Source organism: Daucus carota, chromosome 5 (genome assembly GCF_001625215.2).
Source record: "Daucus carota subsp. sativus chromosome 5, DH1 v3.0, whole genome shotgun sequence".
NCBI classification, from domain to species: domain Eukaryota; kingdom Viridiplantae; phylum Streptophyta; class Magnoliopsida; order Apiales; family Apiaceae; genus Daucus; species Daucus carota.
This window is the reverse complement of record NC_030385.2, coordinates 27,284,551-27,298,226: the sequence shown is the minus strand read 5'-3', so window position 1 is coordinate 27,298,226 and position 13,676 is coordinate 27,284,551. Positions and strand designations below refer to the sequence as shown.

Below are 13,676 nucleotides of genomic sequence, written 5' to 3'. Positions count from 1 at the left end.
CTAAGGATCTTTAAAGCAAGTGAACTACCCCCCGAGTGATTGCCACATATTCCTTCATGTACTTCCCTCAAGATATAGTTGCAATCGTCCCCTGCAATGCACTTCAGCAACAGTTGGTTGAACCCCCTCTTGTACAAGACCCCATCGTATATGACAAATCTTGCTGCTTTGTATCTAAGACTTCTGGCTTCCTTTACACCTTCCGGGAGCTGACCCTCCTGGACAAACTTAAGTATAGGGGTCATCCAAGTATCCGCGATTTCATCCTCTACTTCCATCAGATCTTCTCTGAACCGGGTGACCTTCTGTGCTTCCGACACACTTGGCTTCTCCTGAACACAGAATTGGATAGTTCCTAATAACTTGGTGTCCCTTCTTGAACTGGCCTTGGCCAATGCATCAGCGCCTTCATTTTTCTCGCGAGGAACCTTTTCCAAATGCACCTCCCTGAACTTCTTCATCAACTCCTGCGTGTGAGTCATGTATAAGTTCGTCCTCCAACCTCGAGCCAAGAACCCCCCATTTACCTGGTGTACCACCAACATGGAATCACTGTACACAATAAGGTTTCTAGCCTTCATTTCTATGGCGAGGGATAAGCCATTAATCAATGCCTCATATTCTGCATCATTGTTGGTAGCGGGGAACCCCAAGTGGATGGCACTTAACAATCGACACCCCCCAGGACTAACCAAAACTATCCCAACTCCAGCTCCATCAGAATTGACAGCCCCATCGACATGCAAGTTCCACCATGTGTCATCTTCCACCAAGAGACCATTAATGGGTTCAACGACTGGACTATACGGCACCATTGCCCATTCTAGAGTGTCATCTTCAAATTCCAGCAAGAAATCTGCTAGAGCTTGACCCTTGATAGTAGCCCTAGGCTTATACTCCAAATCAAACTGTCCTAGCTCTACGGCCCACTTCATCAATCTTCCCGTTGCTTCTGGCTTATGCATAATCTGACGGAGAGGATAAGAAGTTCGCACCTCAATCTTATGTGCCTGAAAGTATGGACGAAGTTTCCTTGCTGCTAAGACTAAAGAATATACCAGCTTTTCCATGCTAGTGTATCTTGTTTCAGCATCTTGTAGCCTCTTGCTAACATAATATACTGGGAATTGAACATCCTTTTCTTCCTTCACAAGGACAGCACTAATGGAATGTCTTGAAATGGCCAAGTATAAGATTAACGTTTCTCCTTCTACTGGCTTGGCCAAGAGAGGTGGCTTTCCTAACTGTTCCTTTATCCTTTGGAAGGCCTCCTCACACTTGTCTGTCCATACGAAAGTTTTCCCTGCATCCTTGATAGCCTTAAAGAACTCCTTGCACCTATCTGAGGATTTGGATACGAATCTATTTAATGCTGCTATCCTTCCTGTAAGGCTCTGAACCTGCCTAACATTCTGAGGAGACTTCATATCGAGTAACGCCTTGATTTTTGCAGGGTTAGCTTCGATTCCTCGATGGTTTACCATGAACCCCAAGAATTTACCAGATTCAACTCCAAATACACACTTCTGGGGATTCAGCTTCATTCGATACTTCCTAAGTATGTCAAACATTTCAGCCAAGTGCTGAATGTGATCTTGCGCCTCCTTGGATTTTACCAACATATCATCAACGTAAACCTCCATAGTCTTACCGATCTGATCTTTGAACATCATGTTCACAAGTCGCTGATAAGTTGCCCCGGCGTTGATCAACCCAAATGGCATCCCTATATAACAGTACAACCCCCTATCGGTTATAAAAAAAGTATGTTCTTGATCTGGCTCGTACATGGGTATCTGGTTGTAGCCTGAATATGCATCCATAAAGCTTAGTAAGGCGTGTTCGGCGGTGGCATCTACCAACTGATCTATCCTGGGAAGGGGGAAACTATCCTTCGGGCATGCTTTGTTTAAATCAGTGAAATCAACACAAGTCCTCCATTTCCCATTAGGCTTCTTAACAAGGACCGGATTGGCCAGCCATGTCGGGTAGAAGGATTCTTTAATCAGCTTAGCGCCTAACAAACGATCGACTTCTTCTTTCAATGCTTGGGCCCTCTCACCACTAACAGCTCGTCTCTTCTGCCTGACACCTTTCTTAGTGGGATCAATATGCAAGTGATGACTCATTACTTCCGGATCAATTCCTATCATGTCTGCATGGCACCAAGCAAAAACATCCAAGTTGCTCCTTAAGAACTGTATAAGATTCACCCTCAATTCTCCTTTCAGCTTTGTACCTATCCTTAGTACCTTGGCTTCACCAGCTTTTCCAACCTGGATCTCGATTGTTTCTTCAGCTGGGCCAGTTTTGCCCAACTCCAGGGGTAGCCGCGGGTCTAGATCAGATCCCTCCTTAGTTCCGGACGTCTCCCCTTTTTCCCATATAGAGCAAGGCTTAAGCTCCGTATCCGAGTCTTCCTCCACTACTTCCTTCCCTTTTATTCGCTTAACATTATCCTCTTCATCAAGGAGCTGAACGATGTAAGTCATGTTGACGACCCCATTGTCGTTTACTCCAGCGGGCTCTTTTAATGATCTATTCATCTTAAAACCACTGAGAGATTGAAGGTAACATTCCCTGGAGTCATACTGGCACCCCCTCACAACTCCAATTCCTCCAGGTGTCGGGAATTTCATAGACAAATGATATATTGATGTGACCACTCTCATCTCTTTCAGTAGTGGTCGCCCAACAATGGCATTATGCGATGAGTCGTGATCCACAATCATAAAATCCATAACCTGGGTGGCCGAACATGTTCCTTCTCCTAGAGTTACTGGAAGCCGGATTGTCCCTTTCACCTTCACAGCCTCTCCTCCAAATACATAGATATACACATCCTCAACCGTCATATCCTTGTCAGGAAGACCAAGCTTCTGGTAGGTGCTATAATAGAGAATGTTGACTGAGCTTCCGTTGTCAACAAGTACTCGGTGAACATTCATTGGACTAATGCGAAGAGCGATCACCAGTGCGTCATTGTGCGGGTGGTGGACCCATCTTGCATCTTCTTCTGAAAAAGTTATATCAACAGCTTCTCCTTTAAAGATTTTAGGAGGCCTAGATGACAAATTGTGGACATTAGTGAGGGGCCTACCTTTAGCCTCCTTAGCGTATCTCTCCATAGCTCTAGTTCCATCGCCAGCCAAATGTGGTCCCCCGAAGATAACATGGATGCTTCCTTCTTTAACGAACTGGATATCTTCTTGCTTCCCCCCCTGTTCACCAGTGTAACCAAGCCCCCTCTTGTCCTTGGCTCGATTATCCCGTCGAGATCGGGCTTCACGGACTATCCACTCGTTAAGATGACCCTCTTTGATTAGTGACTCGATTTCTTCTTTCAGCTGTCTACATTCATGGGTGTCATGGCCAGTTGATTCATGGTATTCACAGTACTTGTCTTTGTTCTTGGTTTGCCAAGAATTCAAAGGCGCTGGCCTGCGGAAAAGTTCTTTGTCACGATTGACCTCGAAGATGTGTTCAATTGGCGCGGCTAGTGGTGTCCAGCGATCTCCTCTTTCTTCGTAATCTCGGGGAGGCGAGTAGTTCCTTCTGTAAGTGGTGTTGACCTGATTGGGACTGCGTCGCCTCCCTCTTTGCTCTGGACTTGGAGACCGGTCTCTTCTCTTTGGCCGGGCCTTATTGGGGCTCCTCTCATTCTTCCTGCTTTCGGCTAATGACTGTTCAACATTCTTGTATGCCTCAGCCCTCGCATAAAGATCTGCCAAAGACTTGGGATCATTGCCTTGTAAGTGCTTCCAAAAGTCGGTTCCTACTCGAAGCCCAGCCACCAAGAAACTTTTCAGCGTCTCATCAGTCGCCCCTCGAACATTAGATGATTCGGCATTGAAACGTTTGAAGTAAGCATGAAGAGTCTCTCCCTCCTTCTGTTTGATGTTTGCCAAAGTGGTTACTGGGGGAGCATACTTGACGGTTGCCTGGAACTGAGTCAAGAACATAGTCTGCATGTTTATCCAAGAAGTGATGGACGCTGGTTCTAACTTCCGAAACCATTGATAGGCGCTGTCTCTGAACGTGGCAGCGAGGAGTCTACATCTAACAAGATCTGGTATCTGGTAGACACCCATTTCAACGTTGAACCTTCCAAGAAATTCGACAGCATCTGAATTGCCATGAAACTTTAGATCAGACGTGGTGTTTCTGTAATTGGCTGGCAGTGGGGCCTCTATCACTTCAGCAGAGAATGGTGATAGGGCTTGGCTTGAGAGAGATGTCTGGCCTCCACCAAAATGTGCCAGAAGCTTCCTAAGGCGGCTATTGACATCCATAGCTCCAATGCCTGGAATGGTCTGAACATTTGGCTGTGGTGGAGTCATTGATGGTTGCGTTCCGGTGGCCATGAGATCATTTGCTGTGGCGAGAGGATTGGATTGATTGGCATGAGTCTGAGCGGATGGGGGCGCATGGGCCTGAGATGAGGCTTGAATATGAGGATCGGCAATGGTCTGACCAAGATTTGTTTAATCACACGTTACTACCTGTACTACCACTAGAATGCAATACAATACAACCATTATAAGAATTTAAAAGAGAAGATGAGAAAGAAACCTGTTGATGAGTCGTTCCTTTGCCCGGAGACGTCGCATGCTCGCGCGTTCCTCCATGACTCTGTCGCCCCTCAAGCACAATTGGGTCTCGCTCTGTTCTTCCACCCGCGCCACGGGGTTCTTGCTCCGTGGATCTGTCATAGCTTCTTGAGTCTGAACCATGTGGAATCTCCCTCCCATGTCCTTCTCGGCCCGTGCCTGCCGTTCTTGACCCGGTACTCGCGTATTCGGGTCTGCTTTCAAGATCCTTGATCAGGGCTAACAGATCCGCCCTACTGACTCTTCCTCTGTATCTTTCCACCAGAGCGTTAACATCTCGACTGGCCTCCTCCAGGTGTGCGGTCGCTCGCCTATCTTGTGGGGGTCTTCCTCCGTCTCTAGCACCCTCTCCTCCGACGGTGGTCTGACCGCTTGACGCGAATAAGTTCCGCGGAACAATCACAGGCCTTCTATCATCACGATGGCCTGACTGACTCTCTTCTTCAAAGGGCTGCTTCCCGGAACGATGTGTTCCGGGAACAAGGGACTCAAGTTGAGCGACTCGCTGTTCTCTCGCTTCGTTTCTCAAGTAATGCAACTCCTTAAGTAACTCCTCATTGCTTATGAAGACCGGCGGCGAGTTGGAGATGGGGCGTCTCATGACGACAGGCTCCCCATCTGTTATGATGATCGCCCTGTCGTGGGAAGTGTTCCCGTCCGGTGTGTTGTCGACGGGAGTGTTATTGCCTATCCCCGATCTAGGATCAGGGGGTTGGTTCCCGCCGGGCGTTGTCTCGCCGTGATTCGACATCTTTCTCCTTGATGGAAAATCTTGATCTTAGCCCCTTCTTCTAGCGCCAATTTGTTAACGGAGAAAACTGGTAGGTTAACAAAGATGAGGTTCGCGGCGTGAATCAAGATTCTTGTTGGCGAGAATGTAGGAAGTGGTTGGTTGTTTGTTATGGAGGCGGCTGCAATTGTAAGCAAAGGGTTCGAGATTGCTAACTGGAATAGCTCTCAAGAATGATCGATGCCTACAATCTGCCTACGTACCCCTATTTATAGGGGATCAAGCCGGTACGTAGTTCTTTCTCCTAAGAGACCCATGTGGGCTGGGCCTCCCCTTCTAGAATCTTCCTTCCGAAAGGGGCCCAATGCGATGAGGCCTAGCTTATATAGCTTACCCCAAATGCATGGACACTACCCTACTCCCCGACAGGGACAACCCGCCAGACTACAGAGATAGGACCTCCCGGGATGCGTCTTCTCATCTATCCTCTACCTCCCGAGGAGGGTAATTCCTCAGACTACAAGGTAGGGCCTTCGTCACTCCAACAGTAGGATTTACCTTAGTTTAAGGGCGTCCCCTTAAACACAAAGCTTCTCCTGCTGCCCTTCTGAAATGTAGTTAAACTTTTCTTGGCAAGTGGGCGCGCCTAAAGATAGGGCGCGCCCTGTCTTTTGACAGGGTCACCTTGAAGCTGAGTTGATCTTGATTTTTCTGGCCCAAGTAGTCGTTCTTTTGTGGGCCCGGCCCGTTTAGTTAATCTTTATAATTTTGCATATAACAATTCTGACCGCTCCAAACGAGGCAAAAGGGAGTAAGTTTCTACAAATCAAGGTGACTGTAAGCAAAAGGGTGGAGCTGGAGAGATAATTGTCTTTAGTTTCTTTATTATTTGTAACAGTTCTTTACTTAGGGTCTAACAAAAAGAAGACTAACTTGTTTGTGTCGTGAAGAATTTCCTCAGGTTGCGAGTAGATGGCGTTGAAGTTAATTTTAGTGACTTGCACAGTTACACATATATAATGTTGGGATTTTAGTTTAATTTTAACATATAACAATGAAAATGTGCTCAAATTTTACAGATTGGTGCTTGAGTGAATGCATGTAGATAGGAAATTATGTGAAGTTGCTTCAACAAGATTTTGGATGATAGAGAAGACTAAGGTCTCATTTGATTACATGTGAGTGATTGGATAGTTGCCTCGTCCAGACCTTCATCCCATTAATATCATTTTATTGGTTAATTTTCAGTGGATTACATCTCCTGGATGACTATTAAATGTAATACAAAATATAAATGTCAATTCCAATAATATTCTTCATGCTCTTTTTATTTTTTATGTTTTGTTAATATATAAACGGAAATAGAGAGAAAAGTGATGTATGAACCGGAACAAATGAATTTTTTGTTCGGCCGAATAGAAGTTCCTAAAAATATGACACTAATTATTTACGAGAATATATTTGAAAAATATCATCATGCAGATAAATCTAAATAATATTAATAAATAACATCACTCTGGTTTCAAAAAAACAAATAACATCACTCGTTCGAAAATTCAGATTAAGTCCCAAATTTAGTGAATTAGATGTCCTAACATGCTAAAAGATATCTATGAACTCCAAATATCAAATAATTTATAGAAGAAAGTTCAAAAATATGAGTTGCATTCTCATATCAAGTTTTTAATTTAATCCATGTACTTGTTTATAAATATCAAAGCCAATTATTTTATTATTAACTTATCCATGCATCTATACGCGAAAATATAATAACTTCAAATTACTGGCTGAGTTCGTTTTTCCAAACTAAGTTTTATAAATATTTTTAAAAAAGATCCGGTATAAGAATTATTTCACTCATCTTTTATTGACTTTCTCATTATTATTATTACTTTTAATTTCATGCCCGTTTCATATCTTTTTCTTTTTTGCTATTTTATACATTTTTCCAAATTTTATGTCCCAACAATTTGTAAATAAATGGGGCGACAAATCGAGTATTTATTTTTAAAAAGATGTTTTGTATTTATAAAATTAGAAAAAGGTTTCTTATTTATGAAGTTAACAGAGAGCATTATTCTTTATCTTTTACATTTTTAGTAAATAAGATATCGATCTTTTTTTAAAGACAAGATTATCATATTTTTTTAGTTTTATAAATTTCAAGTTATATACTGAAGATTTTCTCAAATATGGATCTCATATTTGTTATCAAAAATTATTTTATTTTTCTGAATAAAATTCATTTTTTGATGCCAAAAAGACTAATATATTATAAAATCTTTCTTTGATAACAAAATTTTAGTTATTTGATTTTTGGTTCTTCTTAAAAAGCAGTGACATACTCCCATTAATATTATAAGATTTGTTCTTATTATCTAATAAAAAAAATATTTAGTTATGAAGTCACAAAACCCTAAATTTTCTTGCTATAGGCCTAGCCTATATATGAGAAACTCTGGTTTTTTCTTGCTAAAAATGCCCTCCAAATTGCAATTGCACTGTCAAAAAGTGCAGCAGTAATTTTTTGGTAAAGCATGGTTAAATATGTAGCACAAATATTTACAGATTTACTGCTTCCCTCCCCTTGAGGAGGCTTTGATTGCATTGCACCCAACAAAACCCTCACACAGATGCTCATTATATTTACAGATTATATATATATATATATGATTCAAACCCTTCTTTTCATTCCTGAGTTGCCACCCAAATGAGGGCCCCATCTGCTCAATCTGTGTCCAGCAGCAGTGGTACTAGTCAAGCTGTGGCCACCCCACATGCTCAAAACTCCTTTCTCAATCTTAATCACCTTCATATTCAACAGCCTCCTCAATTTGATAATGATGTTGACAATGATGTTGATGATGCTGCTTCTCAGGCCCCTGTTGGGTATGCTTTTCTCTTACCCATCTTTTAATTTTGTGTTCTGATTTATTGTATAGTGTTGTTTAGTGATTTAGTGTGATTTGGTTGAGTTTGAAGCAAACCCCATTAGGCCTTTTGAAATTGAATTGTTGTTGGGTTACATTGTATTGCTTGGACCTGAATTTCGGCTACTCGGTGAGCTTGATATAATGTGATAGGCTGTTGATTAGGTATTAGATAATTTTGTCTGTGATTGCGATTTTGGTTGTTGTTAATTAGCTGTGGATTGCGTAATTTGTTTACTAATAAATAGTAGTTCCTTTGTGCATTATGTTGGAATTCGTCCGGATTTCTATGTTTTAATCGCTGTTTGAGTTGAATTCTTATGATTGATAATTATGGTGTGTCATTATAGTTGAAACTGTATTTGTGGTAGAGATTCTATATCAGTTAAGGAAATTAGTGATTATGATAAATAAGTGCTTGTTTGTTGGACTTGCTCTTAGAGAACTGGAGCAGTACTTGGTAATTTGGTATTAATTCCTGGGAACTCCAGGGTATTTGCACTTTCAAGAAACTCTAGGGTGTCTTTAAGCCGTTTACTATGTAGGGTGGAAATTTTTACTTCCACTTCTACAGCTTTGATTAAACATAGCAACAAACAACTTTGTGAATCACTTCCTTGGTACTCGAAATATCCAAAACAGATTCAGATTAAAAGATTTGTGGTGCCTGCAAAAAGATAATTGTAGACTTTCATGACTTGAAAAAATTAGGGGTTGTGGAAAGAGACACACAAGAGAGAGTTTTGCATAAAAAATAGATGATTGTATTCAAGGTGTTATGTAAGGGAGCGGCTCCATTCTTTTATGATATTTATACTTGTAGATTTGTGGTTTCACCCTCCCTCAACCTCGCTATATAGCTTATTATTCAGTATTGTTAATGACAGTCATTTGTGGTTGTGAATTGTGATCCCAACACATTACTTAGTATAACTAATTGTCATTTCCTAACAGTCATAAGAAGAAGAAACGAGGACAGGGTGCTATTGATGGGGACAAAAGTGGCAGAGGACTTAGACAGTTTAGCATGAAAGGTTTGCCCATATCTTCATCTTCATCCTTCTTTTTATTATTTTTGTTTTTCTTTTGCCTTTTGTGTACAACAATTGGTGCATCAGTGAGTAACTGAGTATATAACATGCTATATTTTACTGCTGTACTGTTTTACTATATGATGCTTATTTGATGGTTTAATTCTTATCCATGAATTGCCTTTTATTATGCGTAGTGTGTGAGAAAGTGGAGAGCAAGGGCAGAACCACATATAATGAGGTCAGCTGAAGTTTAGAGTTATTTATGAAATTGATGTCATGCCTTAATATGAATAAATTGTTTATATTATAAATCCATTTTGTGACTTGTTCGAGATGAATGACTGGATTAGATCACTTGACGTCTGGGTACGGTTTCCTTAAGTAAATACTTGAGAAAGAGAGACAGAGAACTCTCCAAACATAGATAAATGTATTAGAGGACGAGCACTGAAATGGTTTCTGTGAGAGATTGACTTACATTATGGTGTCGTACAAATCATGTCATGAATATCACAGTCCAATGACCCCCAAGTACTGAGGAAATGTCATTTGTTAGTTGCCAAATGATTAACGTGCTCTCATTGTTTCTCATGAAGACTCTGTAAAAATGCATGACATGTATCTCGTTACGTATTCTGCACCAGCATGAATTAGTTTTTTTGGCATTGTATGACTTACTTTCAGGCAGTCAGTTTCTACAATTGAACTTAAGCAAAAATATTAGAGAATCATTATTACTGAAGTTTCTGGACTGTTATTTAAAATTCAATAACTAAAACATCAATGACTTCTGTAATGTTAATACTGTGTGACAATAGTTTGATCGATCCTTAAACAATGTCTCAAATATTAAAAAAGAATCCAAGAATTAGATTTGCAAGTCCCAAGTGTTTTTGACTGACGATGATCTAAATATGGCTGTCTATGAAATAAACATGTGGCATACTTTATCCTTGTCCTAGACAGACCTATATTATTGAAGCAATGAGCTAAGAATCCCAGCAAGTAATCACTGGTCTGACTAGCAAGACCACATATGATTTTCACAATCTATGTAGTAAAAAGGAGCTTAGAAACGGAACTGAACATAATACAAAGATTGTAATTTTTGCTTTAAATTAGAAATCAATATCGGAGAAATCACACTCAATTTTCTGTGCCTTTTAATTTTGTAGTCCTTACTAGTTACTCCTCTGTTCTTGAATATTTGCTTTTTAAGGTTGTTGCACAAAGACCAATTTTTCATTTATTGGTCTAAATGTTGGTGTAATGCTCCTAGTAGTCAAATTATTTAAATAGAGCATTTATTATCTTATAGGGATATAGTTGGAATCATAGCATTAGTTACATATTGTTGAGGATCTTACACTCGTCTCAGTTACGAGCACATACTTTACAGTTGTCTTAATTACGAGCATATACTTTACAATGAATATCTGAACTAAGTGAACATATGCTAGGTTGCTGATGAACTTGTAGCTGAATTCTCTGACCCTAATCATAGTCTTTCATCTCCAGATCAGGTTTGTCACCACAAGATGCTATTGATAAACACTTTCTATCAGATCTTCTCTGGAATCTAAATTCTTTAATTTAGAAAGTAATATAATTTTTTTAATGATATATCACAGCAAAAATATGATGGGAAAAACATACGTCGAAGGGTATATGATGCGCTGAATGTTCTCATGGCCATGGATATTATTTCCAAGGACAAAAAGGAAATACAGTGGAGGGGTCTGCCTCAAACTAGCTTAAGTGATATCGAAAAATTGAAGGTCTCTCTATCTACCTAAAACCCTCTTCCTTACATCCTTATGTTCCTCCATAATCCATATTGCATATTAGACCTTATTGGAAAATTGATTTTTATCAGTTACATGTATGACTAACTTAGGAACCGGCTAAGAATGGAACAAGAAAGAAAGAGTATTTAATATTAAATATCTTTTTTAATTTATTTTTAAATTATGAAACTGCAGAGTGAACGTCTTGGACTGAAATGTAAAGTTGACAAGAAAGCAGCATATTTGCAAGAGCTAGAGGACCAGGTAAGATATCTTTAGTATATTTTCCTTTGATTCTATGCTGAAATCTTTATGCAAAAGCAAAATTTCAGTCAAGTACTGCCTATATGCTTATGATGTAATGGACATATTTGTACGGGTTATGGTCAAAAGTCGTCTTTCTAATAACAGTCTCTTACGTCCCTTAAAGTATGAAGGTATGCAAAATCTTATACAGCGGAATGAGAAATTATACAGCTCTGGAGATCCTCCTAGTGGAGGGGTGGCTCTACCTTTCATACTAGTGCAGGTGAATATGATTATATAGTAACTATGTCTACTTTATCTTAAGTTTAAGTTCTGTCAGTAATTTGGATTTCTCCTTGTAATTATGGTTTCTAAAGTGATTATTATCTCTTCCACAGTTCAGTAGGAATACAATGTGAATATATTATTTATTTCAATTCTCCCTTTTAGGGGTATAATCTACCAGGATAGCATTGTGATTTGTGAAACCTTAACATGTCATCTTCTTTTTTGGCCCCTATAGTGTAATTTATGATTTCATCCACATTTTTTGTTACTAGAAGGATCAGAACCAGGGAAACAAGTTGTGAAAATTGTAACATTTGGTTTAGTTGGTTACATGTTTCAAAACTTTTTACTTGATAATGTATTATTATTTTATCATCAAATGTTGGCAAAGGAACTGCAACCTGAACAAAAAAGGACAGCTAGTGCACAGCTTGCTTCTATTTAAAAGAAAGTAGGAGTCAAATTAATCACTTTTTTATAGACTGGGTGAGTTTTCTTTAAAAAGACGTTACAAAATTTAGTAGATTGTGCAGGAAAGAGTTATAAGATAGAACTTAGTTTACTAAGAGAATACAATATTAGAATTTTATATTTTCTATATAAATGTCTATTTTTCTCATCAAGTACCACATTACTAAAACTCTAGCGCAAGTTGTGCAATTGTACGTGCAATTGTACGGCCACTAGTGGGCAAATGTGGTTGTGTTTTCTTCTTTGTCATTCTTATCTTATTATAGCAACTGCTCTCATAATATGTGGCTTTTGGAACTGTAGACCCGACCTCATGCAACTGTAGAGGTGGAAATATCTGAAGATATGCAACTGGTGCACTTTGACTTTAATAGGTACGGACACGGAGCAACATATAGATATTGATCTTTCTTTTTACTAATTCATATAAAAATTGTTTCTAATGTTAAGTTTTTCTTTTCCTTTCTAATTTAAGGTAATTGCCAATGTTTTACCAACCAATCATATAAACTGTTGTATAATGATTAAAAATTGGTTTTCGTTACTGCAAGAGAAGGAATAGACAAGGAGAATGCATCTGTAACTGTATTCACTATTTGGTTCATATTATCATCTAATAATCTTTCTTTTGGTAATTAGTATGTTCATGATAATTGTTCCCTTGTTCAATAGTATGATATACTGATTTTAGTAAATACCTCTTTCTATAATTTTTACTTCTCCCACCTTTCTCAGCTTCTAGTTTAATACTAATGCAGCACCCCTTTTGAGCTCTATGATGACAACTACATTCTCAAGGCTATGAAATTTTGTGGAAAGCCAGAAGGCAATGATTCAGCGGATAGAGGTGAAAGCTCGAGCATTTTCCAACCTCAAATCACCGACCCATCTAAGTCAAGCATACAGCTGAGAAGAACTCCCACCTCTCCTCCACTTCCCGGAATACTCAAAGCCCGTGTTAAGCGTGAACAGCATTAATCTCTCATCCCCCTTGCAACAGGCTAGTTCATCATAATATTATTTGTGCCTTGCTAGGCATTACAGAATTTCTTTTGTAGGTTTGAAATGTTTGAGGATACTCATTCTTAAGTCATAGCTATAATGATTTTTGTTATATTTATAAGATAAAATCTGAAGTAATAATTGGAAATTAGAATATTTAAGTAATCTTTATGCAGTACTAATATTTTAGAGAAATATATATCTATCTACTCCCTCCGTCCCAAAATACACGTCGCTTTGACTTTTTGCACGTGATTTGATGTGCAAATAAAACATACTTCTATACATTATTTTTCAAATTTTCTTTTTCTGAATAAAAGTATAACATCCATATTTTTATTCAGAAAAAGAAAATTTGAAAAATAATATATAGACATATGTTTTATTTGCATCTCAAATCACGTGAAAAAAGTCAAAGTGACATGTATTGTGGGACGGAGGGAGTAATTATTATGGTTGTGGTGATCCGTATACTCTATATGGCTTATTCAGGCATTGGAATTTGGAATAAAAAGTCCTCATCCATACTATACTCCCCGTTCATTTTTAATACATAGATGATACATATAGAGGATATT

General features: G+C 39.0%; 1 protein-coding gene across 1 annotated transcript; it reads left to right on the top strand.

The window, feature by feature from the left end:
* The first annotated feature begins 7,916 nt into the window (after positions 1 to 7,916).
* LOC108220898 (transcription factor-like protein DPB) lies at positions 7,917 to 13,263 on the top strand. Its single transcript, XM_017394782.2, has 9 exons — positions 7,917 to 8,229; positions 9,225 to 9,304; positions 9,499 to 9,542; positions 10,765 to 10,827; positions 10,936 to 11,082; positions 11,287 to 11,355; positions 11,522 to 11,620; positions 12,400 to 12,470; positions 12,855 to 13,263. The coding sequence occupies exons 1-9, from the start codon at positions 8,051 to 8,053 to the stop codon at positions 13,072 to 13,074; spliced, it is 972 nt and encodes a 323-aa protein (XP_017250271.1). The 5' UTR covers positions 7,917 to 8,050; the 3' UTR covers positions 13,075 to 13,263.
* The last annotated feature ends 413 nt before the right edge of the window (positions 13,264 to 13,676 follow it).

Bases quoted from the DNA above. Each gene is read 5' to 3' on its own strand.
- LOC108220898 (XM_017394782.2), top strand. From the start codon at position 8,051: ATGAGGGCCCCATCTGCTCAATCTGTGTCCAGCAGCAGTGGTACTAGT. The intron at 11,083-11,286 runs GTCTCTCTATCT...ATGAAACTGCAG, and splicing joins GTGATATCGAAAAATTGAAG to AGTGAACGTCTTGGACTGAA. The intron at 11,621-12,399 runs GTGAATATGATT...TTGGAACTGTAG, and splicing joins TACCTTTCATACTAGTGCAG to ACCCGACCTCATGCAACTGT.